Source organism: Lissotriton vulgaris, chromosome 6 (genome assembly GCF_964263255.1).
Source record: "Lissotriton vulgaris chromosome 6, aLisVul1.2, whole genome shotgun sequence".
NCBI lineage: Eukaryota > Metazoa > Chordata > Amphibia > Caudata > Salamandridae > Lissotriton > Lissotriton vulgaris.
The window spans coordinates 286,900,829-286,914,522 of NC_141694.1; the positions used below are offsets into that span (position 1 = coordinate 286,900,829).

The 13,694-nt window shown below is 45.8% G+C and overlaps 1 protein-coding gene across 1 annotated transcript in view; it reads right to left on the bottom strand.

Annotated features, from left to right (window-relative positions):
- The window catches only part of DDX1 (DEAD-box helicase 1), a 344,760-nt gene that overhangs the window by 56,325 nt on the left and 274,741 nt on the right, over nt 1–13,694 (bottom strand). The window contains exons 18-20 of the mRNA XM_086926316.1: nt 12,748–12,799; nt 3,730–3,876; nt 3,445–3,536 (exon numbers count right to left, since the gene is read on the bottom strand). Of these exons, the coding sequence (XP_086782442.1) occupies nt 3,445–3,536; nt 3,730–3,876; nt 12,748–12,799 (291 nt within the window). The remainder of the gene's footprint in view (nt 1–3,444; nt 3,537–3,729; nt 3,877–12,747; nt 12,800–13,694) is intronic.

Here is a 13,694-nt window from a genome sequence, read left to right on the forward strand (position 1 = left end):
TTTTTATACTGAATAGTGGCAAGAGCCTTAGCATTATCTGTATCTTTCTTTATCCCTTGTAAAGCTTCATCGATATGCTTTACAAAAAGCTCCTCTCTGTCAAAAGGCAAACTTAAAAATCTTGATTTGAACCTCCGGCCTGAATGTTGTTGCCTTCAGCCATCCTGGACGTCTTAAGACTGCCGCCCCGGCCAGTTAGCGGAAACCAGTGGAAGCGATGGCCATCGCACAATCTATTATGTCCGAGGCGGAATGTTCGCCTTCCAGCTGTATTTTCTTAGGCTCATCTTTGATGTCCAATGGAAGCTTATTGATATAAGAGGCAATATCTGACGACATTTGCCTACTGTAACGGCCTAATAAAGCCAGAAATTCGAAGCCCTGACCATTCATTTAGACACAGTTGAGAAACGTTTGCCTATGTTCTCAAGGCTTCTACCCTCCGTGTCTAGACGTGCCAATAATGCTCCTGAAGGGTTTGTCGATCTACGTTGAGCCACTTGTGATATCACTAAATAAGGTCTTGGATGACCCATGAGACAAGCAGGTGCATCGTCAGGAGCCTTATACTTTTCATCAAGTCTTGGTAAGACTGGCAGCACTGTTACTCGATTCCCCATTATTTTCAAACCTTGGTCCCAGATATAGTTAGTAATGGGCATGGATCTGACCAATTTCCTGAACGGGTCCTTGAAATCATGTAAGGAAACCGTCCTGCTGATGCATAGGCATCGGCAGCTCAAATAGCCTGGCTGCTCTCGCGAAGAGGTTATGGAAACCACATGTCTTCTGGAGTTGAATCAGTTTGTGGTGGAGATGGAGACGCTGGTGGAGGAATAATGTAATCATCCCATTCATCATGCTGTTGACGTTGTTCCTGCTTTATTTCCCCTTCCTTCTGCTCTTCTTCCTCAGAAGATGATAGTGATTGTATAGGTACTTGTGATTGAGAAGATGGAGGATGACTTTGTACCATAGCAGGTGGAGGAGGTGCTGTTGAAGGAGACCATGATGTTGGCGTAAATCTCTCTGTATTCCCCCAACGTGGCATGTAGATCCGTAACAAGAGTGGACAGAAGGCATACCAGGTCCTGTTGTGGTTGCTGTTGAAAGAGTAGGTTAGAGTAATAAAATTGCTGGCTATAATACTCCTACTCATCAGAGTCTTTGTGGTACTTTACATTATGCTCTGAAGGACCTTGCACTGCCCAATGAGGCTGTCGTCATCAGAATAAACCTCATTATCTAAGACGTGTGCTGGTAATAAGGCCTGGACTCTACGATGTCAAAGAAGGAGTTTGCTTTTCTTGCTGTAATTTTGGGTGAAAAATCTATTTTACTGCTTTTGATGCAGGGGTCATCATTGCTGGAATATGTGACTGGATCCTGAAAGTGACCGTCTTCGTCAAAGATGACGATGATGATCCTTCGACAAAGGTAAGCAGCGTCGACAATGCCAGCGAGGCCTCCGCCGACAATACAGGCGTGGACGATAGAATCGCATTTGACGATCCATCCATCGTCAACAAGGCAGTAGAGGAAATGATGGGAGAGATCTTAGACGAGGGCCGTCGATGGTAGACTCGTCGTTGACGTGGGAAATGCCATCAATGAAAGACTCATTGTCATCGGAAGCTTCATCGACGATGACTTAGAAGCCTTGGTGATCTTCACCGTCCACGACAAGATGACCTGGCTTGTCGACGATGACGTCATCAGATGACGTCATCAGCGAGATGATCACCGCAGATGACACTGCGATAGTGACGAGGGTGGTTGTTGACGTTACCACAATAGCACCCAAGGAGGATTTCCTAGTCGTTAAGGCTGCCGTCGACAACTTGTCCATCAGCAGGTCTGAGGTAGGCTTTTTGAAAGTATGTTTAACCATCCCAGGTGGAGTAGAACCTGGGTGGAGTAGAACCTGGGTGGAGTAGAACCTGGGTGGAGTAGAACCTGGGTGGAGTAGAACCTGGGTGGAGTAGAACCTGGGTGGAGTAGAACCTGCGTGGAGTAGAACCTGCGTGGAGTAGAACCTGCGTGGAGTAGAAGGTTCTGAAGCCTGTTTGAGAGAATTTGTGGACAGAAACTGAACTTTTATCTCGTTTGGGGGGGGGGGCAACTTGAAAGATGGGTCCTGCTTTCCTGCACCTTCTGAAGACATTTTGAGCGTCTTCTTTGGAGGTTGTTGAGGGAAATGACCTGTAGAGTCATCCAGTAGTATTTTTTTAGGTGCTTTAGAGAAGGATCTGGAGGAAACATCTCTCCTCATCAGAAACCGGATCATCTCGGTCTTGGAGCCTCTGCAGCCATTGTAAAAGCTTCCCCTCACAATCTTTCACGATCTTGTAAGAAAACGTGTGACATACCTTACAGTCCTTATATTTGTTTTCTGGGTATAGACAATAAAGGTGGCCGTTATGGGGATCATTGATGCGCAGTCTCTTCTTCCAGCAGCAGTCACAGAGCCTGAAGAGGACTTTATTTAGGTGTGTCTGAAATGGAGGTATAAGTTCAAAAGAAGAAAAAACCTGAAGAAAAGGTAATTCCAAAGAGTTGTGAGGAAAAAACAGAGCCGAGCTCAGTGGAGACTCCCTAGCATGAAGTGCAGTAGAAGATCTGAGGGTCTAGAGCCCCTCTCAGGAAGGTTCTATAGAGTGGTGTCATTCGATTGGTTGTTTTCTAAGTTTGGTCCTTTTTTAAATAAGGAATTGGATATGTTACTAAATAATGAGGTCTTAGGGCTTTAAGTCCTAGGTCTATTGTGGCATTACTTTTTAAATATACCGGGGACTCCCATCTCGACGACGGTTCCAGGCCTGTGGGCTTGCTGGAGACTTGTACAAAATTAGTGCTTAAAAGCTGCTAGCATTAACTCTTAAGGCGAAGCATAGACTTTGGTGCGTGGGACATCTGGGAGTCGCCTCCATTAACCAACAGAGAATAACCATCACCACTAGACAGGACTGAGAAACTCTGGGATTCCACCCCAGATGACGTGACCTTAAGAGAACTGTGTGGATTATTTGGTGTGGACTACATGCTTTGTGTGTTGATATTAAATACTCCTTTTTTGATAAAAATGACTTGATCATCTTATTGCCGTTGTTTGTGCTATGAGTCTAGAGTCTGTGTATGCCTTGCATCTCCCTCCCTCAGAAGAGCCTTGAATTGCTCAACCGGGGCTACCATGGACAGTCAAGTGTTGAAATGGGAAGCACTTGACCTTGTTACTCAGGACCATAGCAGGTTAGGCCCAGGGACATCCGGATAAAAAAAAAAAAAAAAAAAAAGATCCTCAAACCACACAGTTGTGCCCAGTAGCTCCTGCTTGCCACATGGCCCTCTGACAGGGGTTTTGAGATCTATGAAAGCTAGCAAATCATATAACATAAGCTCACAATGAAGAGGAAAAGAAAAAGCACAAAGCAGTTTCTTTCTTACCTTAAATCTTTCCAGGTTTTGTTTTCTTTCTTGAGGTTTTCTATCCCCATGAAGGCACACACAGGAAAATTGGTGCCCTTTTTTATCCGGGCCTGAAAAGGTAACAAAGAATGAGAATTGAAAGCATTATTATAATTAAATGTTCAATGGCAAGACTATTTATTTTCATTTTACTGAAACCTACTAAAACAAATTTGTTTTAGAATCCTTAGAACATAGAAAATGGCATGCAAAGTAAACTGACATCAATTTAAATAAAATATTTTCTTGTCATTTAAAAAATACCTCCTCCTTGCTGGATAAAGTATTCCTCCATGTTATCGCAATCAATTTTAGTTCTGCAGAAGATAATTGCTTGATCCATTTTGTGTTCTTTAATTGCACGCACAGTGTATTCTCCCTTCAGGATTTTAATAGCTTCTGACCACATCTCTGAAAAGAAAAATCTATACATTTTCAAACCTTCAAAACACACGTACAGTGTAAATTTACTTCTTCGAACATTACATTTGCTTTTGGAGGATGAGGCGTAACAGATCATCTTCTCCCTGACAATAACTAAGAGGAAAACAATCGCAATGTTCCAGTGGGGTATGCAAAACAAGTTACTTAACTGTAACAATGATTACTGCTATCAATGCATATGGTTTGCATATTTCTGTCATCTAAAGCGGAGAATATCTTCAACGGTTGAAAACAATTTGATATCCGAAGATAGCATGTCTGCAATTAACTTGTTGAGACACTGACCAAAAGCACATAATTCGCTCTACTACACTACACTTTTCAACTTGTCAGGACTAATTGTGAAAGTGAGGATGCAGCACTCAGAGGTAAGTTTCTTCTTCAAGGTTTATTTATGAGTAATTCTCAACACTCCAACCAGCTTGGCACTGCATGCCTTCTCAATAGCCAGCTCTCCAACTTACACCAGCTCCAACACCTATATTCTCAGAGCCCCACAAGCATCTATCAAAACGATAGGCACCCGCATGCACAGAGACAAAGCTGATGTGCCATTCAGTCATCCCTAGATAAGCTTTCATAGTTTGGTCTCTAATAGTGCTCTTTCGAAGTTTAGATTGTTTGCATGTGAATCTGGAACTAGTACCGAGCTCCTGAGACAGCAGGTTATGAGTTGTATGTGTGGTTAGCAAAACATGTTATACATCATGGCATAAAGTAGGAAATATCTCAGCATATTAGAGACTCCAGAAAATGCTATTCAACTGAACAGACTCATTTTTGACACTCTAGAATTTCCAATGCTGTGAAGATTCTTGGGGCACCATCACAAACTCAAAACCAAAAATACCTACTACTCCAAATGAGCAGAGTGTGGTGTCTGCAAAGGGTCAACATGATAGTCAGCTATCATGTTGTGCAGTTTATTGACTGTATATCCTAAAACTGTGCCAATAAACCGGCCAGGAATATCTGCACTTAAATACTATTTTTATGAACACAGTCATAAAATTGAATTCCACCACTGAAGTTTGTTCTGAACTTTGGGCATTATCTCTCCTATATAAACACTGACCTGCAAAATAGCCTAGTTTCAACCTTAGCTATGATACCACTAAGAAGTGTTTTGAAGCCCACAAAACCAGGGTGTGTAACAAGTGGTGCATGCCAAATAAGACTGGCTTAAACTTGCAGTGACAAGATTAAGCATGTTATTTCACTGCAGACGCTGTTCAGACTTATTCACAACTAGGCTTTCAGTGTGGCTAAAAGTGAGAAGGAACAGTTTTTGTTGCAGTTGTCCCACTTTTTGTCCCCTTTTTAGCTACTGGATTATGATTTACGACTCAGACAGTGCACTAAGGCCTGCTAACCAGACCTCCGTGCCAGCGCCATTTCCTTACAACAAAGTGATGTTGTATTGTTTTTACAATTGGCTAAGGACTTTAGCACCACTGTAAGTCCCTAGCAAATTGTACCCTGGTACCTAGAGTAGTAAAGAGGATCCCCTAAGGGCAGCAGCACATCTCATGCCAGCCTAAGGGACACACACCCACATTCCACAAAGACATGGTAGCCTGCATGACATGGTGAAAACCATGTTTGCAAACATGACATGTCAAAGGCACAACATGGTCTATATGCAAGTCACCCTTACAGCAGGCCTTGGAGCCCCTAAGGCCGGGTGCATTATAGCACACGTAAGGACATATCCGCATGAGTAGATATGACCCAGTTATGTCTAGTTCCATTGCTGGATATTACAAGTGAACAGGGAAGCCACCTTAAGGTATGTACTGGGCACTCGTCTAAATGGGTTTACCAGCTACACTGGAACATATGGTGTTTGGAATCAAATACCACGTAGTAGGCTGAAGGAAACACAAAATAGAGAATTCCACCATCTTGTGTGTGGTGAAATTAGGAACTCCGGGACAGAGTGATCCGCACTTGTAAGAAGCAGGCTCTCTATATGGTATATTAAAACGAAGAGCGCTGTGGGTTCACAATTGGTTTACAGACTAAAGAGGATAATTCAAACGCTCTCTTTTGGGGCAGTGTGGGTGAGTCATTAGGCTTATCAGAAGGTAGTGCTAAGCATTTGTTGAACTCGGTGTGAGAAAGTGCCCCTTTTGACATGGTTAGAGCGCCACATTTTGCCTGGAAAATGATGGGTTTTCGATTGGAAGAGCGCAGGGTCCCCTGTGCCAGAGATCCTTCCCTAAAACTGTAACCCGACTAAGTCCCTAGTAAATGGTACTCCTGAAACGTAGGGCATTGGGATTGAAGAGGGTCTCCTTAGGGACCACTCACAAAGGCCATGCAAACTGCCACTGCAGCCTGCATGCCTCGGTGCAGATGAAAATGACAAAGTCAACATAGCACCCCGACTGTGCGACATGTTAAATCTTTAAAGTCACCCCTCGAGCAGGCCTTACAAGCCCTGAGCCAGGGTACACTATATCTCAAGGGAGTATATATCTGTATGAGTAGATCTGCCCCTACAATGTTTAAGTCTTTTTTTTTCTTCTTCATATTGTAAATACCAGGGAAGCCATAGAGTGCATTGTATTTAATCTCGGCACAGGGCCACCCCTGTGACACTTGAGGTGCAATCTTATTACTAAGTTGAACCTTGCCTGGTGTTGACCTGAAACCATAAAGACCGGATTCATAGATCGTGTACTTACCTGCAAAACTGCATACTTGTTTTCCTCCAATTCTTTAACATTGCTGTACTGAAAAATTGCACTGTGTCAACTTTTTAAAGAGAAAAATGTTTTTATTGAAAAACATACTCGCCTTTGAACGTAAATCTTGGTCTTAAAATACATCAAGAAAGAAGCTTATTTTTTTAAAAATTGGCGTGGATCTCTTTTTTTGAAAAGTGTCTCGTTTATTAGTCACTGTGTGTGTTTAACACATCTCCTACACACTCCTCAGTGTTAGGCCTAAGACCGCTTGCCCACACTACCACAGAGTGCTTTGTGTTTACACTGAGCCCTGTACAATTCTGGGGGAATCTCTGGACTCTTTACACTATAGAACCATTTATTGGTATAGCACATAAAGAGCCAGCTTCCTACACAGACAATAAATGAGACTCAAAAAATAATCTGAGATCAATTTAGAAAAATAACACTATATATATATATATATATATATATATATATATATATATATATATATATATATATATATATATATATATATATATATATATTTATACATCTACACACACACACAAACACACATGTATATATATATTTTTATTTATTTCAAACTCAACAACTTTGTTTCGAGGTAAGCACAGTATTTGATCAAAATATTCACAGATAAGTGAACGTTTCAAACCTGTGCGCTTTTATGCACAATGCAATCCTATGGGAGGAAAAGTCAAAGATTCATATAAGGTAGGTACTGTTTCAGGAGTTCACCGTCTGGAATCGAAATAGTAGTGGGCCAAAGTTTTTAAGTACTACCAGCAGTTCCTTGGGAACCGCTCGGGTTCTACTGGGAGCAGGGTGCTGGTGAGGTTGGTAGCTGGCATGCTACGGAGAAGGTGGGCCAACCTGAAAAGAGGCTGCCCAGGGGAAGTTGCAGGCAAGTCAAGGGTTCCCAAACGCGGGCTCAGGTTGAAAGGGGTCTCGGAGCACGGAGAGACAGCCAGTTCATCTGGACCCAGGCCAGAGGGCTTGGGAGCAGGGAAGTTTGGTCGACTGGGACGGTGTGTAAAGATGCACCTCGCGGTCAGGGACAAACAGCTGGAAGAGGAGAAATCAAGGCAGCTGGTCAACTCTCAAAGTGAGCCTCAGCGATGCGAGCGCCCAACGACGGCTGCTTTGTCCTGGTGCAGTGAGTCCGGACTGGACACAGAAAACAGTTGGAGAGCCTCTTAAGTACTTGGCCTGAATAGGATATGACCAACCGGATAAAAAGGAAACTGGGGTTGATACCGGGCTACAGTTTAATGGTATTTCTGCAAAACAGCTTTAAAGTACAAATGCCAATGTGGTCAATCGGAAAATCAAAGTGGAGCATGAGTTATCAAATATATGGTCATCGTGAAAAAGCTTTGTATCCTGCATCACGACCAACTCCGACGACACCCTCACCGCCGCGCACCTCTACTTCCAGATACACATCGACCCCAAGACCACCCTCAGAGGCACCCTCATCTACAGACCCCCGGGACCACGCACCCAGTTCAGCGAAGACATTGCGGACTTAATCAGCCCGCACGCCCTCCCCTCCGCTGACTACATCCTCCTAGGGGACCTCAACTTCCACCTGGAGTACAACAAGGATTGTAACACCACCGCCCTAGTGGACAACCTCGGACTCAAGCAACTGGTGAACACTCCCACCCACTACACCGTCCACACGCTTGACCCAGTCTTCTCCTCCAGCAAGCAAATCTTCAGCCACTCCACCGACTTTATTGGACGGATCACAGCTGTGTCCACTTCAGCTTCAAAAGAACCACGACCCACCACCAGCCGCAACAGGTTCCTCACAGGAGCTGGAGCAAGATCATCGCCGCCCAGCTCACCACCTCCCTCAGCCTAAACCTTCCCGCCAGCGCAACGGACCCCAACGAAGCAGCCCGCACCTTCACACAGTGGCTCACCAACTGTGCCGACGACCACGCACCACTGAAGAAATCTTCCAGCAGACCCGGCAGCAAGAAAGCCTCCTGGTTCACCGACGAACTCAAAACATCCAAGAAAAACTGCCGCACCCTCGAGAAAAACGATTCAGAAAAAGGGCTTGTTTCCTTCCCAGTATAAGAATTGGCTTGGTAGTTTGGTCTGCCCTGTTCCCATGATGCACTGGGCCAGGGACAGACTAATTTGCATGTAGCCAGGTTCTGAGCTGGGATGGTGCAGTGAGCTAAAAAACGGTGATGGATCAAGCCCTGATCTGTTGACTGGGTATGAGTGTTCTGTTTAATTCAGATACTCTGTCCATGACCACCCCCCTTTTCTGAATCGTTTTGTCCACCATAAGCGTGGAAGGGTATACTCAGATGTGAGTCCCTTGCTCATTGCATCAGGATTCAAACAAGCCGGGCCGAAGACGGCTGTAATGCCAGAAACCGGTCCCCGGAAGCTTGTTTCCTTCCCAGTATAAGAATTGGCTTGGTAGTTTGGTCTGCCCTGTTCCCATGATGCACTGGGCCAGGGACAGACTAATTTGCATGTAGCCAGGTTCTGAGCTGGGATGGTGCAGTGAGCTAAAAAACGGTGATGGATCAAGCCCTGATCTGTTGATTGGGTATGAGTGTTCTGTTTAATTCAGAGACTCTGTCCATCACCACCCCCTTTTCTGAATCGCACCCTCAAGAAAGCCTGGCGCCACGACTAGACCACAGAAAAAAGGACTGCCCTTAAGAACGCCACCCACAAACACCACCAGCTGATACACACCACCAAAAGGACAACTTTCAAAGAACGACTAGACTACAACACCCACAACAGCAAGGAACTCTTCAGCATCGTCAAAGATTTCTCCAACCCCAACGCCGGAAACAACGACATCACACCCTCGCAAGACCTCTGCGACTCACTCGCCACCTTCTTCCACCGCAAGATCGCCAACATACACAATAGCTTTGGCGCACAGACCACGCACCCAACCACAGAACCAACGCCCCCCACCACCACCTCTGCAACTGGACCCCGGTCAGCGCCGAAGACACCACCCGCACAATTAACACCATCCACTCCGGATCACCAACCGACCCCTGCCCCCCCCCACGTCTACAACAAACCCGACTCCATCATCGCACCCCACTCCGGGACATCATCAACATCTCCAACACCGCGCCCTTCCCGGAGAGCTGGAAGCACGCCGAGCTCAGTAACTTCCTGAAGAAACCAACAGCGGGCCCCACCGACCTCAAGAACTTCCGCCCCATCTTGCTCCTCTCTTTTCCTGCCAAAGTCATCAAGAAGATCGTCAACAGACAGCTCGCCGTCTTCCTCGAAACAAACGGATCCCTCGACCCTTCGCAGTCCAGTTTCCGAGCCAACCACAGCACCGAGACCGCCCTCATCGGAGCCACCGACTACATCAGATCCCTGCTCGACAACGGGGAAACAGCGGCCCTCATCCTCCTGAACCTATCTGCGGCGTTCAACACTGTCTGCCACCGCACCCTAGCTCAGCGCCTCAGCAACATCGGAATCCAACGGAAGGTTCTGGAGTGGATCATCTCATTCCTCGCCGGAAGAACCCAGAGAGTCCGCCTCCCCCCGGTCAGTTCCGAGGCCACCAAAGTCATCTGCGGCGTACCACAAGGATCCTCACTCAGCCCCACCCTCTTCAACGTCTACATGAGCCCCCTCGCAGCCATCGCACGCCAACACAACCTCAACATCATCTCCTACGCCGACACCCAGCTGATCCTCTCCCTCACCAACGACCCCGCCACCGCCAGAGCCAGCCTCCACGAAGGGATGAAAGACGTCGCCGAGTGGATGAAAAACAGCCACCTGAAACTGAACTCAGACAAGCTATCATCTTGGGATCATCACCCGCCGCCTGGGACAATTCCTTGTGGCCCCCTGCCCTGGGCACCACCCCCAAACCAACGGACCACGCACGAAACCTGGGCTTCATCCTGGACTCCTCCCTCTCGATGACCATACAAGTCAACGACGTATCTTAATCGTGCTTCAACACCCTGTGCATGCTCCGCAAGATCTTCCGATGGATCCCCACCGAAACCAGGAAGACAGTCACCCAGGCACTCGTCACCAGCCGACTGGACTACGGGAACACCCTCTACGCGGGAACCACTGCAAAACTACAGAAAAGACTCCAGCGCATACAGTACGCCTCCGCACGACTCATCTTGGACATCCCTCGCCACAGCCACATCTCGACCCACCTGAGAGACCTGCACTGGCTCCCCATCAACAAGAGGATCACGTTCAGACTCCTCACCCACGCACACAAGGCTCTCCACGACATGGGCCCAAAGTACCTCAACAGCCGCCTCACTTTCTACAAACCCACCCGCCAGCTACAATCGGCCAGCCTCGCCCTCGCCGCTATACCACGCATTCGCAGAGCCACCGCTGGAGGAAGATCCTTCTCCTACCTGGCGGCGAAGACATGGAACTCCCTCCCCATCTACCTACGGTTGACCCAGGACAACCTTTCATTCAGGAAGCACCTCAAGACCTGGCTTTTCGAGCAGTAACGGACCCCTCCCCAAAGCGCCTAGAGACCCTTCGGGGTGAGTAGCGCGCTATACAAATCAGTGATTGATTGATTGATTGCGATCAAAGGCATCACATACAGCGAAAGATGACCAGTTACACCCTCAACTGGTCTCAAAAGTGAAAGATTTAACATGCAGAATGCTGATGCTGGGAATGAACTGAGCATTTACAGCGAGTACACAGAGGATACCAACCTTTAGGGGTCAATAGCTTACAAATCACTTCACTGCAATTTTGGCACCATCGGGAACTGCAGCATCACTGCACTTACTAGAACCCCACTGGCAAGCAAGTAATCTTGCTTTTAAAGTTAGGGTACCACTGCACCTTAAAACCATGCAATATTTAGAAATTTAAGTTGTATAAAATTGGTTTGAACAGTTGTGGAATCAAAGCCTGGAGCAATACCTAATAATTAAAATTTCACAGTACAAAAAAAAAAGTGTGTCCCTACAGGGTGAAGGGTGATCTGGGATAGTATAGATCCCGAATAGGTGCTGTCCTGAAATGGTCCCAGCATAATATTACCAGATGCAGTCTCATTTGGTTCTCCTATCAGGCTAGACAAGTTATGTTGTGGCTCCTCAAGTTTCATAAAAACTAGTTGTCTTCCGCTAAGGCTTCAGTGCTATAAGGAAGGACTGGAGAGAAAGGCGAGGCCTCCCAAAGGGCAGTCTCTCCTATTTCCAGAAAGCTTTCACCTCAACACAGAAGGAAATTACTCAGATTAATTCACAGGACAGTTTTGAATCATTGCAAAATTAAGAGATCCTGATTTGGGGGGGGGGGGGGGGGGATGTTTTCTAAATGCAGATCTGAAAGCAGAGCTGCTCACAAGATGAAACCAGTAGACTGTGTCCAGAAACCTGACAAGGGTGATAATGATTATTAGAGGAGTAGCCCTAGGTATTACTCGAGGGACACAAAAGCTTAAACAGGCCCAATATTCTGCAATGAACCATTATTTGTGCTGCATGATTTGTGCCCTCGCAAAGAACCCCTCATACTGCATGGGGTTTCCATACAAGTCACATGAAGGGTTGAGCTAAAAGGACTGTTCCCAAATCAAGGGGAAACACAAATTGTATCACAAGAGTCCGGAAACACTTCTCAATCATACAAGTAAAAGTCCTATGCTGCAATGCTACCAGTCAGCTGCCACCTACCGACCTTATGATGCACGGTCAACCACGCAAAAAACACACGGAAGATCAGAACTACTAATAGAGAAATTACTCTGAGGAATTTTCATCCAGGCACAGAAGTTATAAAGCCTGTACAAGGGTAACTAAAAAAGAGATGCATTCTTGTCCTGCCTCAGCTCACCAGGTGGTGAGAAGGGATAGAAGGACAACAGAATAAACTGTGTATATTTTCATATGCTTCCGTGCAGCTTCTCTTGTATGAATCAACAGGGAATGCCAAGCATCAAAAATAAACCTGGTAAACATTTCAAGCAGCTCATCCAACTACATAACTAAAATTTATGATTTTTAGTTAGCACACCTTTCTAAAGATACATATATTTATAATGCATATCTATTCCAATCAAATAAACATGAAACATTTACTTTGGAGTGCATAGAGTGGAAGGATGAACATTTACCTGCAGAATTAGTGCCAGGTCTTGTATTATCTTTAGCATGAACTTCATCAGTCTAAAGTGATAAAAAAAATACAAAATATAAACATTATACATGTTTAGAAGCATTACATATATCATACCATAAGGTCATTAAACAGTTCTTGTAGGAGAGTGCCCCTTTTTGACATGGTCACCCCCAATTCTTGCCTAGTAGTCAATACAACTTTGACTAGAAATGCACTGGATTCGTCCTATCAGGGTCCCCAGTGCCAGATCTCTTTTCCAAAACTGTACAACTGTTCTCCCAATTCAGCACCACGGTCCCTAGTAAATTGTACCCCAGGTACCTAGGGTATGGGTACCAAAGAGGGTCCCTAAGGGCTGAAGCATGTATTTTGCCACACTAAGGGACCCCTCACCTAACTCATGCAGACTGCCATTGCAGGCTGCGTGTCTTGGTGCAGGCAAAAGTGAAAATAAAACACGGCACACAGCCCTGTGTGCCAGGCCTACATACACTGAATGCAGTCTAGGTTAAGTCACCCTAAGGCAGGGTGCACTATACTGCATGTGTGGACATATCTGCATGAGCCGCCCAGTGCTGGCCAGTTCAATTACTGCCAGAGTGTATGTGCTGTACATATACTCCCCAGCTGCATGATGGCTACACTGAAACCAAAGATTTTTGGTATCGATCATCTTGTATACATGAACCCTAAAAGATTCCAGTGATGGATTTATTAATACATGCACCCAGAGGACACCTAAGAGATGCCTTCTAAAAACCTACCAACGACTAGTGGGCTGGCTGACTGGTCCTGACCAGCCTGCCACCACAGACAGGTTTCTGACCCCCATGGGCGACTGCCAATGCTCTCAGGAGGTCAGGAAGGATAAGTTACTTACCTGTAATCCTAGTTCTCTTCAAAGTCATCAAAGTCATAAGCACTGAATAGTCCCGTCCACGC